We start from the raw sequence: 24971 nt of genomic DNA on the forward strand, positions 1-24971 counted from the left end.
AGTTTGGACATCTTGGTGTGGCCTTTACCCAAGCCTAGGGTTGATGCTCCTGGGAACTGCTAAAGCACCAGGGTTGACTGCTCCTCGCCCCTCGCCAAGTCCGAGAGCCCCTGCCAGCCACATGGGCCTGCTGGCGCCGAGTCACTTTTGCAGTGCTTAAGAAACTGAGAAACTGGGTGTGGTACGCCATTTTCTTTTTTGCCTGCCACAGGCTCCATCTCTTGCAAAATCTTTCCCCAGAGGATTTCTCTTCATCTTTGGTGCTGTCTCTGCCTTGTTGTGTGGCTATGTGTTATTTGACTATGCTCACATCTGCTGTATCTTTTAATAAATTTATTTCCATCTTTATAAAATCCTTGCGTGGTCCTTCTCTGTTTGTACAGATCCAAACCTCAAATTTCTGTGGCTGCCTATGTGTAACTCCACTCTGTCACTCAAGGGTACATGTGGGGCACTGCTCAGAGACTGTCTGGGAGACACATTCCTGCCCGAGGCTCTCTCTAACCTGTACCCCCCAATATCTTTATAAGATGACTCACGGCTTTGTCCCTGTGCTTGCTCTGTTGTAGTGGAGAACAAGACCACAAGATGATTTTTGCAAATTCACACATTGTATATAAATGCCTTTTAAGCATATAGCATATTTATTTAACTTAGGTCTTGGTTAGAAGGAACTAGCTCTTATGAAGCGGGGAGGTTCTCATATAAATACAGAAGGGATCCAGAATGAGCAGAAAACACAGTGGTTTGATATCATTCACCTGAGAACTTGGGAAAGGGGAATATTTTGGGATCTAAAGTCCTTCATGGAATATTAGCAATAGTATGTCTTATATCTCTGTTCTAAAGTGACTGCCTTAAAAATACTCAGCAAATTAGCCTTGCTTTTAGGATGAGTATAATGTTTGATAATCTGCTAAGCTCCTTTGCAAATAGAAATAAGTGTATTTAATATATGGTAAAATTCAAACACAATAGTAAGACATAAAATGACTTAAAGTTCTATTCTTCCAGAAATAAAATATTGTTAACAGAAGATGCATCCTTTGGAACTGTTTCAGGTATATAGAAGTGGATGAGTACAGTATGTACTCTTATTTTTTTGTATCACTAGAATTGCTACCAGGGGCTTTGCCCAAAGCTGTATCACCAAAATCTTTTTTATTTTTTGAAAAATGCTCTTGCTGAGTTGCTAAACTCAACAGGTTGGGCTCAAACTTGGGATCCTTCTGCCTCAGCCTCCCAGTGTGCTATGATGGTGTGTGTTTGCCATTATATCTAGCTATCAGCACACACCTTTTTTGATTACAGATAAAGTTATATGATTGGTTCCTTGTTTTTACACCTAATGGTAGATGTTGCTTTTTTTTTTTTTCCAATTCTTACACACATATTTCCTTTACTCACTTAAATAGCTAGGTAAGTGCATTCCATCATCCAGATACCATAGTACATGTTACTAACCCTGCACTGAGGGTGGTTAGGAGAACATGATTGCAAAACAATCAACAACAATGTGGTTCATCTCCTCACACTCTCCTCTCGGTGTCCTGTGATTTATTGGCAAAGGAAACTCTTGGAGATAGAAAGCTTGGCCAAGCATCTGGGCATCCTGGAAGTTGTCGGTTTGCACACATCTGTGTCCTTGTCAGCAGCCATGCCTCTTCCTGTCAACTGAAGGACTGAACTTTTCTTCCTGGGGAAACAGGTGGCCAGGGTCAGCCTTGCCCTTGGTGGCAGGTGGCAGAGTGGCTCCTGGTCAGTGTGTGTGGGATTTCTCTCTCATTGTCTTCTGAAGACAATGAATTCTCCAGCACTCTTTACAGTTAGTGTCCCCAAGTACTCTACAGCTAGTCCCCTAATGGTCTCCAAGGCAGGATTTTACAGAGTGACTTCAGATACTTAACGCCCACAGTGAGACAAGACCGAAAGAAGCTTCTGAAGTCAGAGCGGCATCTCCACGGGAGGCATTGCAAGTGGTTGTCTGCTCATTTTTCTCCATGTGCTCATGTTTTAAAAAGTGCTTTACTGAGATGTCATTTGTAGCCCAGAAAGTGAGAGCCTGGTGGAACATCCACAGAGATACTCTCTCCTTTCCTGTTCAATCTCAAGACGTTTCATCACTCAGAAAGCAGCCCCATGCTCACAGGTAGGCCCTCTCCTTTCTCTCTTCCTGCCCTGCGATTGACTACTCACCTGATTTCTTAAGTTGAGATTCTAAAGCTCGCTCTCCTATGTGACAGTAATAAAACATAAAATAATGCTTATTTCAAGCCCACTGACACATTCAGGTACTTTTCTAGGTGTCACGATTCTCATTTCTCACTAGCAAAACACCCTAGCGTCCCCTAAGGAATTATTCATGTCTCACCAGTGACCAGGAACGAGGAGGAGCCTGCCTGGGAAGCCGGCCTGTCTGCGGTCGGCCAGGCAGGCAGCACTCTTGTTTTGGCTGCCCTATGGTCACTCATCACCAGAATCCTTCGGGGACTCTCATGGAGCTGACACGGGTGCTCCCACTGCCGCCACCAGGTAACTGGCTTTTATCATGAATAATTTGCCTCATAAGGGATAGGAACACTTAGAGAGGGTGTAAATCAAAGGGTTACCTCAGGAGGCGGACAGTCACATTCCCATCCACTTTCGAAGTCACAGACTGTATCTTCACCTGGGTCCTACGGTAATCTCCCACGTGCACGCAGATAGACTTGGTACACACACGAGTACGCTATGTTATGCGGAGGTTGTTGTAGGTTGTGTTTGGGTTTTACAAAACAGATGGTAGGAAAAGGCATCAGGAAGAGTCTGCAGATGTGAGATGCTGGCAGTTCTGGTTCCTCTGCTCCTGGGATTCTCAGAACACAGCAGGGGAAGGGAGGAGCTTGTGGCTGGGATGCCGGGACCCAGGAGCTCAGCCTTTGCAGGAGGCCGGTGCACTCGGAGCCCGGGCTGGCCTTCTGCCCTGGGTGCCAGCTCCAGGTTTCCTCTCTTGTATCAAATTACTTAACGTGATTCTGCCTAAGCCACTGGACCTCACACCTGCAAGGACAGGGCTCTGCCACAGGGCAGCGGCTCTGGGCCATTTCATTTCACTTTATTCTTTATTTTGTGTTATGTGTTTATTTCCTCTTAAGGTCAGGTCTGGCTAAGTTGCCCATGCTGGTCTTGGCCTTGGGATGGTCCTGCCGGAGCTGCTGAGGAGCTGGCATTCCAGGGCGAATGTCCAGCCTAGGCAGGGATTACAAATTAGAGGCAGCTGCCTGCCCGGAGAATGCAGAAACCCAATGAGATGCTAAATGGTAAAAGCCCCGGGTTTGAAACCCAAAGAGGGACTGGCAGAGTTCTGTGACCCTCACCAGGACAGTGATCCCGGACCATGCAGGTCCTCTGCTGTGGTGAGTGTGGGGTGAGTATGGGGACGACCCTGGGGCCATGGTGCTGATGGCACTGACTCCCAGTCTACTCCGCTGCTCAGGGTCCCAGAGCCTCCCATCTGGGCCCTTGGCTTCCTAGCAGTGGGCATTTCCGCCAGTCCCTCAGGCCTCTGAGCCCTCCCAGCCGGAGTCCTGCTGGAGAAACACAAAAAGGCCGCCCACCTCCTATGTGGAGAAGTCACCCTCTTGCTTTACTTGCAGAGAAAGAGGCGAAGGATGAATGCACGGCTTCTGTTTGCTGTGCTCACACCCGCGACTCCCTGCACACCATGCGTGACTTCTGCTGTGCTCTGCACATTGTCTTGGTTCGTCCCTCCTGCGTATAGAGACACTCAGTCCTGGGGGTGGTGGGCCGGGGCTCATGAAAGCCAGGGCTCCATGCACATTTGCACAGCTCCTCCTGACACAAGGGCTGCTCTGGAACAAGGAGCTCTGTGTAGAGGGAGGTGGGACACTGTCCTGGCTGAGAGGAGCCGGGCTTCCTGCCCTGGGCTGCCCTTTCATCACGGGGAAAGTGACAGCCCTGATTCCTGGGTCCCTGCCCCCAGATCTAACTTCACTGGTCTGGAGTGTGATGCAGGCCAGGGAGGCTCCGAGCTCCCCAGGGATTACTCCAGTGGGCAGGGGAGGTGGGACCCACTCGGGGAGGGAGGGTGCTCTTGAGCTGGCCCGGCTGGGAGCAGTGGCTGGCAGTGGAGACAAGGGCTTCCCCAGGCCATGGGGTAAGCAAGGCCCTGCTGAAACAGGCACTGTGGTCAGGGGAGACACGGGCACCTTGAGGGAATCCTGTAGATTCTTCATCTTGCTCCAACCGAAGACCTGTGACTGAGGCTGGTGCGGTCAGATGCAGTTGCCGACCTGACTATCTGAAGAGCCCAGCACTGAGCTGGGTGCCAGAATCGCACCCTTTATGCAGTCCACCTCTGCCTCAGAGGGACTCAGAGGTCAAGCCCTCCCTGGGCACCATGGTGACCACAGCTGCAAATTTCCTATCTCCGTTTTTCTTGCTTTATTTTCACAGGTATGAAACTTCCAGCATGAAATTCATTGTGACCCTATCTCAGTCTGCTTAAGCTGGCAGGTAATTCATCTCTCTCTCTCTTTATTTAACCTCTGCTAAAATGCTTCTGTCCTTCTAGGAAGATAGGATTTAGAGAAAAAAACTGACATTTTTAGAGTGATATTTTCAGGAACATACAGGGTCCCTCTCCTGGCCCACGGCCGCCACTCAGGAACATATATGCAGGACTGGAATACTGTCTCCAAGGGAAAAGGGAAAAAGTCTAAGGTCAGCCTGGCCTCGAGGTGAACATCGGTACTGACCACCGCACGCGTGCAGGCATAGGCGGTTTCAGGTCTGAGCCTGCCTGGGCACTGTGGCAGCACAGAATGACCCCTCCATCCTTTCTTTCCCAAGAGTCCGGCAGAGAAGGCCAGCATTAATGTGCGCAGGGTTCATCCAGAGTTATGGAATCGCATGTCCGAGATTCCAAATTCCTCAGTTAGCAGACAGGCGAGAAGACTTTTCAGAGTACGTTAGAGAGCTTTCTCCAGGCAGAGATGAGGTGCCAGGGTCCGAGGGCCAGGCTATGCGTCCTAGAACCTCTGGGCACCCTGTGCTCTGCAGCTCCTCACAGCTGCCCCTGCTCCCGGCTCCTCTCTGGCTGTCCAGAGAAAACTTGTTCTCATCGCGGAACCCAGAGCAATTTTTCTAATTTCCTCTAAAAATGTTGTATGACTATCTTTCACAACCTTGCAATAGACTGAAACTTAACGTTTGCTGATGATCAAAAGTCACATAGCTGCTTTATGTCTATTTGATACTTAAAGTGAGTCTTCTTTTTTAAACTCTTGTGCATTTTATTCAGGTATTTGTGTACTTCTCTCTTTTGTTTGACGTCTAATAATTATTTATTGAAAGTGATGATCAAATGAATCCCAGACCCAGCACACACTCAACAGCAGCTCTCACATCCCTGGGTCCCCTTCACCTCTGTCCCAGGCCCTGGAGCACAGGGGCTTAGTAGAACTCTACATCATCAGAGTCTGAGTCAATGCCTTGGTTCTGAATCTGACTTTGCTTGTGGTACAGACAGGCCGCCTACGCACTGGTAGTGGCCTCCTCTGGCTTCTTGTCCTCATGTACGCGAATAAACCGAGGGAAGTGGAGGGAGAGCCCCTTTTCACTGTCCACCAGGCCCTGGGCAACAGGGTAGATGGGGGAGAGACAGAGATGGCACACTTCACCTCCCACACAGTATTGGGGTCCAACCAGTGGTCAGGCGCCAAGGCACCATCTGCCCGCACGTGGGGGCGTGGGTGGGAAGCACCAGGGCCTCCAGGCTCTGGTAATGCTCTTCCAGCTGCTCATTGCTGAAGCCCGTTCCGAGGTTGCATATGGCCTGTAGCTCCTCGCTCTCCTCATCATAGGCAGCCAGCAGGAAGCCCCCATAGTGGCTGGTCCACTTTCCCTGGCCCAGGTAGGTGCCTATCACCACGAGGTCTAGGGTGTCACCCATTCCATCGAGGTAGTCCTTCTTCAGCTTGAGCCAGTTGTGTGACCTCTTGGCAATCTCATAGGTGGCATCAGCATCCAAGGTCTTTACCATCAGCCCCTCGCAGGAGTCTTTCACTGACTGTTCCAAGAACTCAGCAATCTGCTCCATGTCCTTGGTGTCCAGAGAGGTGGCGAAGACAAACTCGCCTTCTGTCTCTACGAAGTTCTCCCGGAGCAGCTGCCGGCGTTGGGACAGGGGCTCAGGGACCAAAGACTCTCCACTGAGGTAGATGAGGTCAAAGGCACATGGACACACCTGCACCTGGATTTCTGCAGTGTCTACTTCTTTCCGTTTGCAAGTGGTTAGCACTTGTAATGGCTGGATCTGCTTTTTTTCCCGGTCCCAAGCCACAGCTTCATGTCCAGGATAAAGGATGTGACTGAGGGGAGTTTAATCTTGGGGATGCGGCTGATGATGTCGGGGTACTTCCCCATGTTGTCTTCCTGATTCCTGCTGAAGATCTTCACCTCCCCACCTTCTAGAAGATGGATCTGTGCCCTCTACCCATCGTATTTGTACTTGCAGGTAAAGGCTGCCTCCTCAAAGCGATTCAGGACATCACTGACACCCCGAGTGGGATGGGCCAACATAGGTTTCAGAGGGACCCCTGGGCTCAGCCTGCAGTGCTCTGGGAGTCGCTCCAAGCCATGCTCCAGCAGCATAGGGATGATTCGGTCCAGGTCAGGCACCTCGCAGAATGTCTGCTTCAAGATCATGCCTTGCTCCTCTAGCCATGTCTTTCTGGCCTCTGTGGTCTTGCCTGTCCCATCATCCACCATGGCCAGAGGGAATTCTTGGCCTGGGAATTCTTGGCTCGCAGCCTGGGAAAGGGCAGCCAGCACCGACTGCTTGGCCAACCCGAGGCGCAGCCGTCCACTCAGGGCCCTGGCGATGAACGGGGCTTCTGAGTGGCGGCAGACAACAAAGCAGCCTTTGATGATAGCCATCTTCTTGGTCATGGAAGCATTGCCGGTGAGCCGGGCAATGTCCTGGAACTTGGAGAAGACCCCAGAAGCGGTAAGAGGAGGTGGTGGCAGCATCAGTCTCTGAGTACTGCGGCTGTTCTCAGCCACCAGCCCAATGTCTCCCCTCTCAACAGCCTCAGCCCGGACAGATTCCAGATGGTGGCCTGTGGCCTGGGCCACGGCCTTGAGAAGGACACCATCACCAACGCCAAGCTCTAGGCCCTGCTGGGGAGGCCCAAGGCGGTTAAGGGTGAGGTAGAGGACAGGGAGCAGGTCTGGAGGGGACAGGGCCACCACAGAGGGCAGCAAGTTGCTCAGCGTCTCCACCATCCGGAGCCCAGCAGAAACCTCCTCAATCTTCTCAAACGTCGGTGCCACAGCCAGGGAAGGAACCTTCTGCCCTGTCTCCAGCAGGCATACTCCATGGGGTGGTAGTTGTTCTTAGCAGGATTGTAGCTCACTGGGCCCAGGGATCCCTTGGCCCCCTCTTTTCCCGCGGTACCTGACTGCTCTTCTTTCACATGGGTTTTGACTGATGGCTTCCGGGTTGTGAAGAAACTGCTGAGGGTCCTGGAGACTCTGGGGGCAGCCTTGCTCTGGTTCTTTACCTGTGGCTGCTGCTTCTGGGGAGCTTGGGTGTGGAAACACCTTCTGTCTTTGCTGGGGCTTCTGCTTTTGGGGTTCTGGGGGCTCAGGGGGTGTCGAGGGCTGATCCCCTCCTCTTCTTCCTTCGTTGTTGCCGCTCCAGTCTCTGTTGGGCTTTCTCTTGGAGTCTCTGCTTCTTTTTCCTCCTTCCTCTTCTTAGCTTCTCTGTCTTTGTCCTCATTCTGATCCTCCAACACATCCTGAATTACCCGTTTCGGGAGCTGTTTCCAAGCTGTGAGACGCTTTGGTAGTCCTGATGGGGAGACGACCATAGGGGAAGTGTCCGAGAAGGGAGGGCTGTTTCCGGGACACGTGGTGAGGTTGGGCGGGGACCCCTGTGGGGAATCTGACCCAGGCTTCTGGTCTTCAGTGGGGCTGAGGGCTTCATCTTTTTCCTCTGCTTCGCTGCTCAAGACGCGCACGGCCTTCCTCCCTGACCTCTTCACTGGAGAGTCACTATCAGGCACCACTCCATTCCGCTCCCTCAGTGCCACCTTTGGAGGGGGCTCTGTCTCTCTGCCGCTGCTCCTGTTGGTTTCCTTCTCAGGCTTCTTTGCTTTACCCTCTTTGGTGGGGTAGAAAAATGACATGATACTCCACTGCGTGATGGCACTAAAATTCTCCCTTCCAGGATTTTTTTTTTTTCTCTTGTCAGCTGTTCCTGGTGCACGGCTGCCCCAGACACCGCACTCGCTTAGCACAATTGCGTACTTATTTCAAGGTCAGTGTCTAAGAAATGTTCTTCGGGGACCTCCTGTGGACCTGCTCTCATTATCTCCTTTTCCCTCTGGCTTGCATTTCAGAATTACAACCCTCTCCCTCCTTTGTGTTTTGGGACCTGGCTCTTTCTGACTGAATGGGGAACGCTGTTTAGGAAAGTTGCAGGGGCAGCTGGGCATTCCGGGTGAAGTCGTCTCCGTTGAGAAGGTTTCTGTTTACTCCTCCTGGGCTGGACGCTCTGACCGTGTCCGAGCCCACCTTCTTCTGCTGGAGGATGTGAGGATCTGAGCCAGGCCCTCTGGTTCACCCCTGACTTTCAAAGCCAGACCTTGGGGTCATCTCCACAGGCTGCTAATGCAGCCCCTTCCCTCTGCGGGCTCTGAAGTGTGAGCTTCTGTTCCCAGTTCTACGCACCTGTCACAGTCTGTACCCCATTTTCCAACACTACCTTTGGAATTGGCCATTGCCTCAGGAGAAGTGGGGAGCCAGCTTCCTCTGTGGGGTGCGTGCCTGTCTGCGGTCTCGGGTGCACACAACTGCCTGTCTGACCTCCTGTCCCTTCATGACCAGGCATCCAAGCATCATCTTTGTACAGTTCTGGTCTCCCCAGAAAGACTGACTCAAAACTCTAATGCGAGCAATTAATTTCCTTTTCAAGAAATGAAACACTCCTAATTTATTGGTCAACTGCAAAGAAATATGAGTAAGACGCAGTTGGTAAGAAGTCAATGCAGGTTTTTAAAGAACGGCCCTGATTCACAGTTCTTGCTGTTTGCTTTCTTCTCCTGTCAAGAACTCACAAACCCGTTTCTGTCTTGCTGTCTGTTTCCTTAGTGGAAACCGCCAGTCATCAGAAAGACCATGGACAGCCCCGTTGTTTCCACTTCCAATGGAAAGCGATCCTCTCCATCTCCTGGTCCTCTGGGCACAGTTGCCCCCACCAGAAGAGGCAATGGTTGAGGAGTGAGGGTCTCCAGGACCCTTACAGCTCACAGCAGCCTCCTCCTCCGAGCAGCCAGCCGATGTCACAGCTGAGGAGCCAGGTTACCATCTCCCTGCCCTTCACCCCCGGCACACCCTTCCAGATGCAGGCTGCAATGAAGGTTTCATGTCACTGCGCGAGTCCTGGTGGAATATCTTTACCATCGTTATCACAGCGCCAGGACAGCAGCAGAGAAACTGGAAGCGGGCTCCTTTCATTCCGGGTGGTCCTACCCTACCTAGGAATCAGGGCTTCTATAACAAATGAAGTGGGGGACAATAGGGGAGGGCAACCCCTGATCTCTGCTGAGCTTGGGGAGAGGGAAAGTGACAGAAGGCTTCTGTTTCCACCCCCTAGCCAAGGCCCCCAAGAGGCTGCTTGGGATATTTGCAGCCAAACAAACACCTGTGTCAGAGAGACACACATTGATGAGGCTGTGAGGATTAAGCTTAACATTCCCATGTGCCTGGAAAGGAGGGAATGTTCAAAGTTTCCCCCTATTCTGTCTATAGAGATGCACACCGCAAAAGGGTAAGCAAGATTTCACACATCTCACCTTCTCTCTGGGTGAATATGCAGCCCATTTCCAGGAATGGGACCCCACCCTGTGTGGCTTTTATCCCGCACAATAACCACATCTCTTCTTCCCCCTTTTCCTCTGCAGAGGGAGGCACTGCGTGGGCTTCATGAGGATTGGGGTGTCCTTTGGGAAGCCCCCCAGCTGCCTCTCATTCCTGCCGGTTGTAACAGGGTCACACCTGCAAGGCAAAGGGACTGGAGGGAGAGCAGGAGATGCTCAGCTGCTTCAGAGAAACGAGTGTCAGCACATAAAGGACCTAAGAGCCGGGAATGGGCACCAGCAGGCGGTGAGTTAGAAATGAGGAAGACCCAGGCATGGGGCACACTCCTGCAGTGCCAGCCCTCAGGAGGCTGAGACAGGCGCATTCCTAGAGCTTTAGTAAGTTCAAAGCCAGTCTGGATTACATAATGAGACCTTCTCTCAAAAAATAAAATGCAGAAAAACAAAATCCCAATGTTAAAGCAAACCCACAGCAGACGATGTGTGGATACAGATCTTCAGGGGCCCTCAGCAACGTTCACACAATTCAACATCTGCTGGACTTTCTCTACCAGGAAGAATTGTACTCTGTCTGCATCAACCCTTTCCATGCTCATTCTCTGGATAGCTTTGAGCCTGAAAAAGTTGTTCTTTGTATAGAGTTAAAATATGAAGTTTGTCTATCTCTTTGAGGCCAAATTAAGCAAATCTAATGTGTCTTTTCAATGCTTTCCTTTCTCTTTCTTTTTTTTGGGGGGGCGGGGGTACCGGGGATCAAACTCATGACCATGTACTTGCAAGACAGTTGCGTATGCCACTGACCTAAATCCCCATTTAGAAAAGCATTAATATCTAAATAAAGATATCTCCCAGGTAAAATTGTCTGGCACCAACCCTTCTTTTTTTTTTACATTGTTTGATTTCTACTATCCTAGTCATCGTTGCTAAACATTCTCCAGCTTCTCTGTGGTCCCTACCACCAAGGAAGTTTCTCACAGTCACGCACACTAGGAGAGATGTGATATTTAAAATACCAAAAATGGGACAATTGTCACCTGTTCTCCAGATTCTGCCTAGTATCATCTGGGGCCATTAGCATTGGTGTAAGTCCCAACTAAGTTCTCTTCACATCCTGCTGAGAACGTGTGTGACTCTTTTATGGACCTGCAGGCTTAGGCCTAAGAAAGGACCCTGCATGACTTTTTACCATGGGTCTCACTGGCCCCGGATCTGTGATCTCACACTGACATCTGTGACCTAGATTCCACCACACAGTGAATGACAGCTGAGTAGTCCAGCAGGGTCCCAGTGTTCTCTGCTCATAGATCGGCTCACACCACAAATTATATCTAAGCATTTCATTGGCCTACGGCCCTGGGGAGACAGAACAGGACAGGCTATGGCTCCAATCTGGGGAGTCTCTGTTTCAGAGCAGTATTTCCTGGAAGCTAGTGTTTATGTACAACATCTTGGTTTATATACAATAATAAACTACATTTGTACTTGCAGCAGAAATCTTAAGCCCTTGAGCTATGGCGTCTCAACTAAAGTGGTGCAGGTAGTAAAACGGGCATTGGGAAAACACTGCCCTCTATGTACTTGAGTTCCAGCAGTACCCAGGACCAATCCAACTGCCTTTGTTGTAAGAGAGGTAAAAATAACAGAGACCCAGGAAATCCCAGAGGTCCTCATGCAGAGTCCATCAAGTGGCTTGACCTTCAGTAACCTTCTGGAACCTTCTGGAAAGTTCATCAATATGGAGAGCATCTCATACTATAACTACATAACAATGAGCTCTGGGAACATCCTTGGCACGAGAAAGCCCTAGAAGACCCAGCAGCCTGTCACTCCTCCCTGACAGTCTTACCTTGAGACCCAGTTAGAGGCACCCAGGCTGGGTTTGCAGTTCCTTTCAAAATCTGAAGGCTTGGTTTCTCAGTGGGTGTGATGGGCCCTGACACCACTTCTCAGCTCGTGCCACTCTTCTTGTGTGCGCTGGCCCTGACCTCCCTGAGCACATCTTCCTGTGATCCTCAATACACAGAGCGGCCTTTCATGCCCCCCCCCCCGCCTTTGGGGTGCGCTTTGCACTTCTCGCTCCTTGGACAGCAGAGCCCTGGATCTGTATGCTGGACCCAACAGGCAGTAACAGAAGCACTGGGGGAGAAATAGCACTCGGCAAAACGCATGTTCAGGCTGTGGAATGAGTTCTGTGCCCTGGAATAATGGAAGGAAGTAGGGGAGTAAGAGGGTTAGGTTCACGCTTGGGGGTCACCTGGGTCATGGGAGTTTCCAGTACCGAGGAAGTGACTTCCATCCCAAAACCTTCCCGCCATGATTTTTTGTTTTTTCTAATGTCACTTGCTGGGTAGGACGGGGCTGAATCATAGTGCTTAAGGATGTACGTGTGATGGGATTTTTATGATTTTTAGCATATTTGCTAGAATATCAGGGCTTTTGTTTTTTCATGAGTGCCCAGATATTTCTGAATTTCCAGGCAGTCCTGGATAGTGTTAAGACATCACGAAGATGGAATGTGAAGATGAGTCAAAGCGAGAAGGACTTCGTGACGGTGATGGGTGGCATCATCTGAATATACGGGCCCCCTCCTGTCTCCAGGTGATTTTGGAAGCGGTAGATTTGGCTATAGCTACATATTCCTATAAATGTTGTGCATTTCATCCTGCTCTCAGTAATAGGAACAGTTGTGGGCACTTTCAGGCTTTTGAAGATTTCTGCTGGGCGTCGAGAATGAAGAATTGATCCTGACCAAGTCTGGAGGTTGTTTTATGGATCAGCTTTTGAAAGCATACCCTACTTTAAATGAGCCAACAAGTGCGTCTCCTAATGATCATACTGGTCACTCATAATTAATACCTGTGTAATGCCTTCTGCATGAAAAGAATTATCGTACGCACTTGGTTTATTAATTTTGATTGAAATCACTGGGATCTTCCCCATATTTGAGTTGTAATTCACATGCTGTAAATTAATTCATCATTTAAAGTGATATTGCAGTGTATAAGGTTCACTTGTTCAGCATTTTCTATACCAAAAGAAAATTTGTTTCACCTCTTTTTGCCTTCTATTATCTGGCAAGCATTCTGCTTTGCCTTTAGGGATTTGATTATGAGTATTTCATTTCAGTGGAGCCATGTAATGTTAAAAATCTGTTTTATTTAGCATAACATTTGTAAGGTCCTTCTGTGTTGTAGCATCATCTACAGTCATACCCTTGTTCTTGACTTGTTTGAAAATTGTCACATTTGGTACTCCTCTATCTTGACGCTACAGTTTTGTTCAGGCACTGGCCATTGAGTTGGTAATGGACTTGCATTGTCAGTGGCCTCCTGGGGACTGTCTTGTGAGTTGCTGTAATTCCAGCCACAACTGTGTGTGTGCTGCTTATTGTTTTGGCGCTCTCCTGCTTCCTGTAACCGACTTATAACAAACCCCAAAGCAGCACTGTACTTGTTCCTTTTCACGACTGAATGAAATTTCTGTGTGTGGCTCTTTGTGTTTATCCGTTCATCAGTTGATGGGGATTCCGTGAACTCCACTTTTGAGCTATGAAGAATATTTCCGCTATGAGCATCCTCAGATAGGAGTGTGTATGGACTTCTGTTTTCATTTGTATTGGGTATATTCCCTTTCTGAGTCTTAGGCTAACTTTCTAACTTTTCTACAGGCCTCTCTTCCACTTCACATTCTCACCAGAAAAGGAGGAAGTGTATCCCATAAGAAGTTTTTGTTCTCTAAGTTTTTAACTATTACTTAAGGTTTCGTTAAAGCCCTTGTCCAATCACCACAGCGTCGATGTGGTCAGCTTTTTTTTAATCTAAAAACTGTTTATGGCATCTTTACTTCCTGATTATTCATGATATTAATGATAAGCTCCAAGAGAAGCAACTGCATGTTTATCAGAAGTGGCACTCAGGAAGCTATTAGATATCTTTTGGAATCACTTGGGTTGTGCTTTCTAAATTAATTGCATTGTGAAGAACCTGTGGTCTTTGTTATGCGTTTTCCTTATTTTTCAGGGCTAACTTTAAGGCTAAGCATGGAGTCAAGCTTTCTTCTGGGTTCCATGTGCCATACTTGATGAGTATAAAATTCAGTTCTCTGAGTTTTGTGTGCCTTATTAATTACGGAGGGAGATATGTTAGCAATTTACCAAAAGTAATAGATATGCCAAGTTTGCCTCTAGTTCTTCAATTTTTGCTTTTATATTTGGAGATTTTATTAGATGCATAGAATTTTAGAGCTGTTTTCCCCCCCCACAGGGAAATTACTCTTGTGTGTTTATACTCTTATTTTTAATAACTCCTTTTGTTTTGTATTTATAACTAACATATCTATAATGCTTGTTTATATATATTCCACCCATTGACTTTCTGAATATTTATACCTCTTTGTATATTTCTTGCCAGATATTTAAAAATCTAGCTGCAATTTTTTTTTTATCGGTACCAGGGATCGAACTCATGACTGCCTGCTTGCAAGGCAGGCGCTTATGCCGCTGAAGCTGCAAATTTTTGAAGGACCTAGTTTACTTTCGTTGCAGTGATTAATTTTTAAAATTTATTTCTTTCAATTTACTATGTGTTTTTTCCGATTTTCTAACTTTGCTTTAAATGTTTTGTTTCTTTTTTCCCATGCTGCCATTCCCTGTGTACTTGCTGGGTGGTGATCAAGCAGAAATCCTGACCTAACTGCAGCTGTTTTGTCCAAAAAAACTCCAGCCGTTCTGTTCTCTGCTACTGGACCAGAGTCCCGTCTGCTACTGGACCAGTAGTTAAATCATATGCTTTGTCATCAAGTTGAAACTTCTGGGAACGTGCTAAAAGCAACTTTGCTAGGTTCAACTACGCTCACCGCACAAGATACCCACTGTACCGTGGCTTTCAGCTCAAGCTTATCTAATATTTGTAACTTCTGTTTGCCACCCTATTAAAAAAAGAAGTTCTCTTTAATCAGTATCTCAGTCTTTGGAGATTACTCCTCTCGGGTCTGTTGGCATTAATAAAATTTCTTTTCTTCTCCTGAGCTCCTGGCTATGATTAACTCAATTTTCCCACAAAAATATACTAAAAAAACAAATAATTTATTAGGTTTATTTATTTATTTTTGGTACCGGGAATCAAACGCAATACCTTGGGCTTGCCAGGCAGGCACTGTGCTGCTAAACTAAATTCCCAGCCTCATATTAGATTTAGAAATAAAACAAAAACTACCAAAACATTAAATAATCAAGTTTAATAGGAGCAGAGATTGCTGGGATCTAATGAAGTACATTTCAAGGCTTTGTTTATTGTGTTTTAAATGAAACCAGGAAAGCAGATGAGCAGTGCTCCTCCAACAAAGCCCTCTCACCTTTGCTGGTTGCTGATGGCCCAGGTGATGGGTGGGGACACAGGAGCTCCTGTCACTGAACCTGGATGCCTTCTTTCCTGACTTGGCACAGGGCTGCCTTGGCTTTGGCACTTGAGCTGTGAGCAACTTGGATTCCTCTGCCAGGGCCCAGATCCGGTGGGAAATCTCTCCCATCCTCCTCTGCTGCTGCTGGAATCTGGACTGCTCCTCTTGGACCTCTCTGAGGAGCAAGGGTATCTGCTTCTGGAGTTTGGCTCTGTCCCTGGCCACCTGCTTGCAGGCCACCTCCAAGTGCTGGGCTTGCCTGGCCTCCTCCTCCAAGAGGGCCTCCTCCTCCAGGCGGGCCTCCTCTTCCAGGCGGGCCTCCTTGAGGGCTGACTCCAAGGCCTGGTGCTCTTTTTGAAGTTGGCTGAGCTTGTCCAGGAGGTGGCACTTTTCCTGGATGAGAGCTGCCATCTTGAGAGCCAGCTGCTTCTCTCTCCTCATGGCAAGCTGGCTCCTCAGGGAGTGGAACATCCTCCAGAGAAGCAGGAGAAGGGACAAAAGACCCACAATGGCTGCATCCTCCATGGCCAAGGCTGCCGGGGCAGTTGCCTCTGCCCTGAGTACTGGCCTGGAATGTTGGATGTTTGGGTTCAGAACCTGGCAATGGAGCAGACCACTGCTGAGCCACTGCAGGGGTGGAGTGGGGCACCTGGGAACAGGCCCTGGTGGGAACTGTGGGATCGGCTCCCCACTGCCATGGGACCCCCAGGGGCTCCTTGTTATGCTTTCCATCCTGGGGCAACACTGGTGTACCCACCTTCCACAGGGCAGCACCCTCTCCATGCTACCTCTACTCTCCCTTTGGTTCTGGCTAGACTGTCTGAGGGGCAAAATCACTCTCTGTAGAAGCAGATTCAAAAAGTAAATCTTTGAGAGACTCCTGTCTCTCTGCAACACTGCAGACCAAATATCCTACTATAAGTCAGTGAAATCATCGTAACAAAAAAGAAGTTGTTTGCTTACAAGAATATTTGACTGCTTCTTCCAGAATTCTTGGGTTCATTTCAAAAGCTGTAAATATCTGTGGCTCTTAGCAGAGACCCTTTCCACAGTACAAGTGATCAGGGACCCCTGTCATGAGTCCCCAGTCTCCTGCCTGGAATTATAGCACATGGTGAGAGAAAAAAGACAGACTGAACTCGAAGGAGCAGCTTGGTAGGGATTCCTGAATGACCAGTTGCTTGTAAGGAACAAAAGGTCTTGAGACAGCAGAACTTTGGTATTTATTGATTATTCCTGGTGGGTAAAGGACAGTGGGTGTTTCAGGGAACAGTGAGGCGACTGTGGTTGGCTGGTGAAAAGAACAAAGCACTCTTGCAAGGACAAGCAAGAGTTGGGGCTGTAAGGAAACTGATTTTCCAGGATCCTTATGGTTCTCAGCCTCTGATCTTGCCTTGTGAGCACCCAGCATTCACTAGGCCTAGGGCTTCCTGCTGTGATCAGAAAACAGCGGGAAGTTTCCAGATTCCAGTGTGGCTCGAAGAGCAGGACAAGGACAGTCTCAGTCATCGCCTGAAGTCAGTCTATAATTTGTGGTCCCCACTGGCTCTGCCTGCGCACAGATCTGATTTTGCTTATACCTTTCAAATGATTTTGGCCAATACATGCTAGGAAACATTGGCAACCCCTGCTTTAAATCACAGTTAGTTTGACAAATTTGATGGAATATGCTTCAACTACATGCCATTAGAAACTTTCATTAGGGAGCTGCAGATGAGTGCATCCCCGAAAGTAAACTCACTTGGATAACTAAAAAATCAAACAAACAAAAGCCACATGTATGAGACAGAAATTTAAAGAACAGAAGAAAGGACTTTTGATCAGCTGCACCCTGTCTCCAGACACCTCGAGAAGTAGGGAGGAGCAGCCCAGGTCGGGACCAGCCACTGTGACACTTCTCTTTCTCCTACCTGGGGGGACAGTGCTAGTTCTGGGCCTGTGGGTCAGTTGTAAATCAGGTGCCAGTCTGAAAGCTGAACAAGAAAAAAGCAGTTTGTAGGAAACTCTCTCTGGATGATTAATGCTCTAAATCACACAGAAAAACCCAGCAAGTGCAGGACTTCCCTCGTGGTGAGAGCCCGAGAAAGCGTTGCAGTGCCTTCAGCAGCATGAGCAGAGAGAATTTCCTCGCTCTCGGTTCTTAGCTACTAGCAGGGATGTGCCAGGTGCAATCCATATGCTGAGCTCAGATGTTTATTATGTTCAAAGTCTCAGCCTTCAAAATGAGTCGAGTTCTGAAGTAATAGGATCGATGCTTGCAGATTTCGTTTGCGAAGAGGAGGCATGTTCAGAATAACAGGAGCGGGGCTGGGGATTTAGCTCAGCGGCATAAGCGCCTGCCTTGCAAGCAGGCAGTCGTGAGTTCGATCCCTGGTACCGATAAAAACGAAAAAGACAAAAAAAAAAAAAAAAGAAAGAAAACAGAATAACAGGAGCCCACAGCAAGGGTGTTTGAGGGAGGCACAGGGAGGCCTGGTGTCAAATCCACCTTCCACCTTGCAGACCACAGAGCCCCACAGTGGAAAACTGGGAGAAGGGCCGCCCTGGTCTCAGACCACAGAGGGTGCTGAGGAGGCCTGGGTGCCATTTCCTGAGCCTCCTGCTCCAGAGTCAGCCTTCTGTTCCATCTAGTTTTTGCGTGATTGTCCGTTCTCCACCCAGCCTAGTACAACCAGGTAAGGTTTAACCACTGCTTCAGCCTTGATTTCCTTAGGAAGACGCCCACATCATGGCAACTGTAGACAGGGATAAATCTACGTGCTTTTCTCTTGTCAACAACCTGTCACGGTGTCAGGGTCTCAACCACTGAGCTTCAGAGGGGTAGAAAGTAAAGACTTTTTCCTCCTATGCAATTATGAACGAATGAATAGAATTCTTTTATTTGTTTATTTTGGCTTTTTGAGACAGGGTCTCACTATGCGGTTCAGGTTGGCTTGAGCTTACTTTGTAGTTAGTTAGTTTGTTTGTTTGTTGAGACAATGTCTCACTAGTAGAACAGGCTGACCTTGAGTTTGAAATGATCCTGTCTCTGCCCTCCTACCTCTGCTTCCAGGGTGCTGAGATTACAGGTGTGTGCTCTGCACCTGGTTTAGAATTCAGTTTTCCAGCCAGTGTTTAGAGGGTGCTGCCTATATATTAAGCATAGATCAAGCATTGGGAATTTAGTGGGAATTTAGATAATTTTCCTCTCAGCTAGCAGACTACCACCAGGAAAAACTATTAAGGAAAAGAAAGATAAAGTTACTGTTGTAGCAAAACGCTGGACTGAAAGAAAAACATTCTGCACCTAGGCATTTGGAAGGCAACTTGTTTATTAATACTGGTGGACTGGGGGACTGAATCTAGTCCAAATCACCAGCCCAGAGTCAGTTTAGAGTGCAGTTTGAATATGTTTAGCAACAAGCAGGATCCTAAAGTGGTATCTTTCCATGGTCTGTTGGCCATTTCATAACTTTAAAAATGTAATAGTCAATTTGTGATAGCTCAGACCCCAGAATAAAACCCAAGGAAGCAAGAAATTAAAGTTTGGGGAGCAAAGGCTTTATTTTAGGTCAGGCCTAGTGACGCAATCCCCAGGAGCCAATTTGGAGACTGCACGCCTGACAGCTAAAAGTCAGGGCTTTTATCTTGTAAAACAGCAAACAGCTGCTGGTCACACAATGCAAGGAGGGGTATGGGGTGTGGCACACTACAGAAGAGGAACACTGCCAATTACATTGGGAAGAGCAAAGTTCAGATAAGGGTTGGGCTAACAAGCAAGTCTCCCTGCATACAAGCAAGTTTAGATTGGGCAAACATCTTTTTTCCCTCAGCAGAGAATAGAGAAGTCTAACAGTAATTAACAACTTCTGTTAGGTTATTTTAGCACCACATCTGTTATTTGTAGAGGGCAAGAATGGTTAACATATCAATTAGGTAAGATTTTACAATTTTTACAGAAGAGAGCATTTCTTAAAAAACAGCACATTTTATTACAGATAGCTTAGGGAGGGGGTTGCAAGAAACTGAAACCTAAGGCTTTTACAGCTTTCTCAGGAAATAGAAACTTGACCTAGAAAGATAGGAAGGGAGGGAGGGGGCCAAGCGGCACATACAGAACAGGAATGAGGTGCAATGGTTAGAACTAGGCTATAACACAATTCATTAGAAAGAAACAACAATAAGTAAATAAATACATTTAGCAAGCAGGAAGTACAAAGCTGATTGCAGGCTACTACCTGATTGGTTACTGATAAGATCTTGATAAGATTTGGGTTCCATAGAGAAACAAAGAAAGGAGAAAAGAGGCCTTTATTGCAGGCACTGGGAGGGCTGCAGAAAAGATGCAAGCACTCTCAGTGAGAACAAAGAAGTGGAAATACTTTTATCAGTTCTGGCTGGGGGAGGAGTTTGGAGGTGGGCAAAATGACATCAACAGCTGATTTGAAGGAGCATCTGCCTGTGCAAAGCAAGAAACAGAAAAGTTTAGTTGGGGTTGAGGGTAGGGGCTTGGGTGGTTGTGGAATCTTGGGATCAGAGAAGGCTTGGCACAAGTGCAAAAAGGGAGTGGGAGGTTTGTTTCTGCAACTAGAAGGAGACCACACAAATTACTCTTGGAGAGATAAGATGCTTCTCTGGGCCTGGTACCAAGCTGGGCAAGTGTCATGTTAGAGGTAGCTGAGCCCCAGGCTGCCAGAGTCTGCCAGTTAGATGTTGTCATAGGTTGTCAAGCAAATTTGGTTTAAGCAGATTCACTTGTACGGAATTGTGTATCATATGGCAGGGAATTCCTGGGAGTGAGAAGGGCTTGAGCAGAGGAGGTAGTTAAATGCATCCTTGACTGGGCCAGTCTGTTCCATACATGAAGACCTTGAAGCAAATTGGAATAACTATATCTATTTTTCTAGACAGGAAACATAGACCTTACAGCTGGGAGAAGCAGCTGGACACAGACAATCCAGACTGAGTTTAGCAGGCTCTGACTATGTGGCAAGCAGCATAAGCAGGGTCACAGATCACTGATGGATTTTTCATTTCTGCTGTAAAACATGTGTGTTTGCCATTCTACAGTTTTGCCCTTACATTACAAAGAGGAAGTCAGAACTCAAAAGAACAGAATTCCAAGTTTAAAAACCAACAGAAGAACATTGTGAGGAGGACAGAGAGGAAGGAAGTAGGTCCCCTCTGCAGTGTGGAGAATCTGCAGTGTGAACTGAAGCCCACAGAAAGAGTAAAAAAGGAAACTTCAACAAAGAAGGTGGTAGCTGGCAGCATTCACTATGGGAGAAGAGCTGTTGGAACCTGGGAACACAGTCACCATGATGGTGGTGGCTGGTGACCCTGGGGGCCTCTGCAGTGGCAGTGGAGGGACTACCCTGGCTGGCGGTGAGTGCAGAGGACTCAGTCCTCCCTGAGGGAGACAGGGATTGGCTGGGAACCATGTTGGAGACTGTGATAGCTCAGACCCTGGAATAAAATCCAAGGAAGCAAGAAATTAAAATTTGGGGAGCAAAGGCTTTATTTTAGGCCAGGCCTGGCAACGCAGCCTCAGGTAGCCAATATGGAAGACCGCATGCCTGACAGCTAAAGGGCAAGCCTTTTATCTTGTAAAACCACAAACAGCTGCTGGTCTCACAATGCAAGGAGGGGGCTGGGTTTGTGGCACACTACAGAACAGGAACACGGCGATTACATTTCTTGGGAAGAGCAAGGTTCAGGTAAGGGTTGGGCTAACAAGCAAGTTTCCCTGCAAACAAGCAAGTTTAGATTAGGAAGACATCCTATTTTCCTCAGCAGAGAATAGAGAAGTCTAGCAACAATTAACAACCTTTGTTTCCCTTAGGAGAGGACAGTGAAGTCTTGCAGGAATTTACAAATCTTTACAGAGGAGAGCATTGATTAACATATCAATTAGGTCACCCAGAGGGCAAAGGGAAACATATATACAGTATGGCCACATGACAGGTATTTTGCTATAATACAAATATAACGAAGCTATTTTTCTTTCTAGAGTACAACAGAGACCACCAATAAGCCCAGAACCCAGAATAGCTACTACCAGCTGGGTGAAGACCTGTGGGAACTGCTTGGACTGTGGTGAACCCAGTGAGTCTGGTCTCAGGTCAGGCCTGCTAAAGTTATCCACTGCTCTGCCTAAAGCAATGGCTGGCTTGCTGGGACAGAGTGGCAGAACTGGGGACTCTGTCTCCACAGGCTGTCTACTAGTAAACCCAGAGAGAATCCTGGAAGTGGACTATCTGTTTTTCTTTTTCATTTTTTTTTAATTCAGTTTTTTCTCTTTCTCCTTTATTTTTTCTTATGAATGTAAGAGTGATTCCTAACCTTTTCTGTGGGTGTGATTCTGTTTTGTTCTCCCTTTTATCTCTTCCATCTCTCTTCTCCTTCTGCCTTCTGCACTGATTGCCCCAAGTTGGCGGGGTCCACCTTTGTCCTCTAACCTTTCTTGCAATTTCTATCTGTTCGCCCACTTCTAAGTTTTCTCCTTAATCCATTTTAAATTTTAAGCCTGAGGGCAAAATTGACACATTACTGACTTACATATTACATATAATTATCTGGTTTGCCTTACATTTTGTTATATAACCACAAATCTACTTCATACAGCTAAAAGTTGAAAATTAAGAGTTAGCTCAGTTTGTTGCTTTATAGATTATGTTTGATGCTATTGGTCCTACTATAGCCAAATTGACATAACTGTTCTAAACAGTTGCTGGTCCTGATAATCCTTGGCTGAGATTAAATAAGGGTCACAAAAAACATGATGGTGTGGTGCCAAAGAACCAGAGACTAGGCCAAGCAAGCAACAACTTCTCATCTCCAACAAACTGAAGAGGTAAGATCTTCCAACAGACTAAAAACCCAAAAAAGAGCTACATCTGGAAGATACCTTGGAGAAGTAATCATTACCTAAGGGTCATAAATACTACCATAAAGCAACCCACCATAGGCAACCGCAAGCATCACCCTAGGAATTAAACTTAAAAAAGAAAAGAAATGAGAAGACACTTAAATAAGATGCAACCCCAATTCACCAGACATCCAATTCACTCAGGCAAACCCACGGGGTGATGAAGTGGGACAAGCTGAAAGTCCCCCACCATGTCTCTTTGACATAGAAACAACAAAGCAACTGAATGGGGCTCTGGAAAAAATGAGATCAGAAATAATCTCTCAAATAACTACACAGATTACCAAAATACTCACCATGCTTAGTGATATTAGAGCAGACACAGACAAAAAAATAGACAAGCTTAAGCAAATTATGGAAGGGCTGCATAGGAAAGAAATGGCATCCATATAGCAGATTCAAGCAGATATCTAGGCAAATAAAACTCCATTGAAAATATTACAAGCAGATTAGGCAATTGTGAGGACAGGATCTCAGATGTTGAAGACAGACTTGCAGTTACCAACCAGGAAAAGGCAGATTTCTTTAAAATAGCAAGAGACTATGATAAATCAATCCAGCAGCTGCTAGATGGGACAAAGAAGAATAACTTAAGATTAATTGTCAGTGAACAAGGAAGAGATACCACAAATGACATTAAAAGAATGTTAGACATCATGACATAAAACTTCCCTGGTAGAGAAAAGAGAATTTGACATACAGACAAATCAAGCATATAGAACTCCCGTTAGCAATGATAAAAAAAAAAAACCCTACATCCAAGCATATCATAGTCAAGAGTCCAGAAATTCAACACAAGAATACAATCCTAAAAGCTATTAGATAAAAGAAATAAATTGCTTATAAAGGAGAGCCCATCAGAATCACAGCTGACTTCTCAACACAAACCCTCAAGTCAAGGAGATCTTGCAGTGAAATACTCCAAGTTCTAAAGAAAAACAACTTTCAACCCAGATTGATGTATCCCACAAAGCTATCTTTCAAAATTGATGGAGAAATAAGATACTTCCATGACAAAGATCATCTGAGGAAATTTATGGCTACCAAACCACCAGTAAACCAAAATTTTCTGAAGGATATTCTAGGAAAAAATAATGACAACAGCCCCATGAACTGTCGCATATGGAATCTACCAGGAAAGGCAAACATTTAGAGGGAAGGAGAAAAAAAGGAGAGGGAGCCAACAACAGGAAAATAACATGACAAAGATAAGTCAATACATATCTGTTATAACTGTCAATGTTAATGGTCTCAATTTACCAGTCAAGAGACACAGGTTGACAGAATACATCAGGAAGCAAGATCCAACAATATGCTGCACACAAGAAACACATTTAATTCAAAAAGAAATTCAGACACTGAAAGTCAAAGGATGGAAAAAAAAATACTTCATGTGACAGGAACCCATATAAAAGCAGGGGTAGCTATTATATTTGCAGACAAAGTGAATTTCAAGCCAAGACTGATTAAGAAAGATAAAGAAGGTCACTACATCCTCATAAAGGGAACAACCCAAGAGTAAGAGATAACAATCATAAGTATATATGCAACAAATACAAATGCACCCAACTGTATAAAACAACTACTAATGGACATGAAAAGTCAAATAAGCCCTAATACAATTGCATTGGGAGACTTCCAAACCCTACTGTCACAAAAAGACAGATCAAGTAGACAAAAACTAATAATGAAATAGTAGAACTAAATCAAACTTTTGAGCAAATGGACTGCACACCGGACATTCTCCAAAACAGACCACATAGTGACTCATAGAACATGCTTAAGTAAATGTAAAGGAATTGAAAGTATCCCATGCATACTGTCAGACAACAGTACAATGAAATTGGAAATCCTTGAAAAAAGAAAGCACAAGAACTTCATAAACACGTAGAAATTAGCACCCTACTGAACAACCAATGGGTCACAGATGAAATTAAAGAAGAAATTAGAGAGTTTTTGCAGTTGAATGATAATGGAAACACAACATACCAGAACTTATGAGACACAGTGAAAGCAGTCTTCAGAGGGAAATTTATAGCAGTAAATACCCATATCAGGAAAACAGAGCAAAGGCATATAAACAACTTGATGTTGAAGTTCAAATTTCTAGAAAAACAAGAGCAGGCTAAGCCAAAAGCTCATACAAGGGAGGAAATTATAAAGATCAGAGCAGAAATTAACACTCTGGAGACTAAAAAAACAATACAAAGAATCAATGAATCAAACAGTTTATTCTTTGAAAGATTAAATAAAATTGACAAGCTCTTACCCAACCTTGTCAAAAAAAAAAGGACTCAAATCCATGCAGTTAGGAATGAAAAGGGCAAAATCACAGACCTTACAGAAATCCAGAAAATCATCTATACATATTTTGAAAACTTGTATTCTAATAAGCTGGAAAATACAAAATACATGGACAGATTCTTAGATACATATGAATTACCAAAGCTGAATCAAGAAGATATAAAAGTCTTAACTCAAAATCAATCATTGTGCCTATGGGTTGCATAAGTCCAGCGGAGGCCTGGAGCTCTTTTCCTCCACTGTAGGGTGGCCTCCTCTGGCTCCCTGTTGCTCCAGTAAGACCAGTGGAGGCAGGGAACCTCACGCAAGGCCTGCAAACTGTTTTCTTTGCCTGGGGCCCAGGATCCAGCTGCCTGTGGTTCTCATTAGTCCAGTGGAGGCATGGAGCTCTCCTCCTTGCCTGCAGGCCAGCCTCCTCTGGCTCCCTGTTGCTTAGGTAAGACCAGTGGAGGCAGGGAACCCCACCCAAGGCCTGTGAA

The 24971-nt window shown here is 46.4% G+C and overlaps 1 protein-coding gene across 1 annotated transcript; it reads right to left on the reverse strand.

Annotated features, from left to right (window-relative positions):
* Positions 1–5410: 5410 nt before the first annotated feature.
* On the reverse strand, positions 5411–8234 carry LOC100713836 (DNA ligase 1-like). The gene is given in 5 exon segments (XM_063247947.1): positions 5411–5669; positions 5672–5755; positions 5758–6351; positions 6354–7361; positions 7364–8234. Coding segments are annotated over 5 exon segments (2730 nt in total). The 5' UTR covers positions 8193–8234; the 3' UTR covers positions 5411–5454.
* Positions 8235–24971: the final 16737 nt, after the last annotated feature.

The sequence above is a fragment of the Cavia porcellus genome, unplaced genomic scaffold (assembly GCF_034190915.1).
Source record: "Cavia porcellus strain 051 isolate PalLab524CR breed Dunkin Hartley unplaced genomic scaffold, mCavPor4.1 scaffold_5, whole genome shotgun sequence".
Lineage (NCBI taxonomy): Eukaryota > Metazoa > Chordata > Mammalia > Rodentia > Caviidae > Cavia > Cavia porcellus.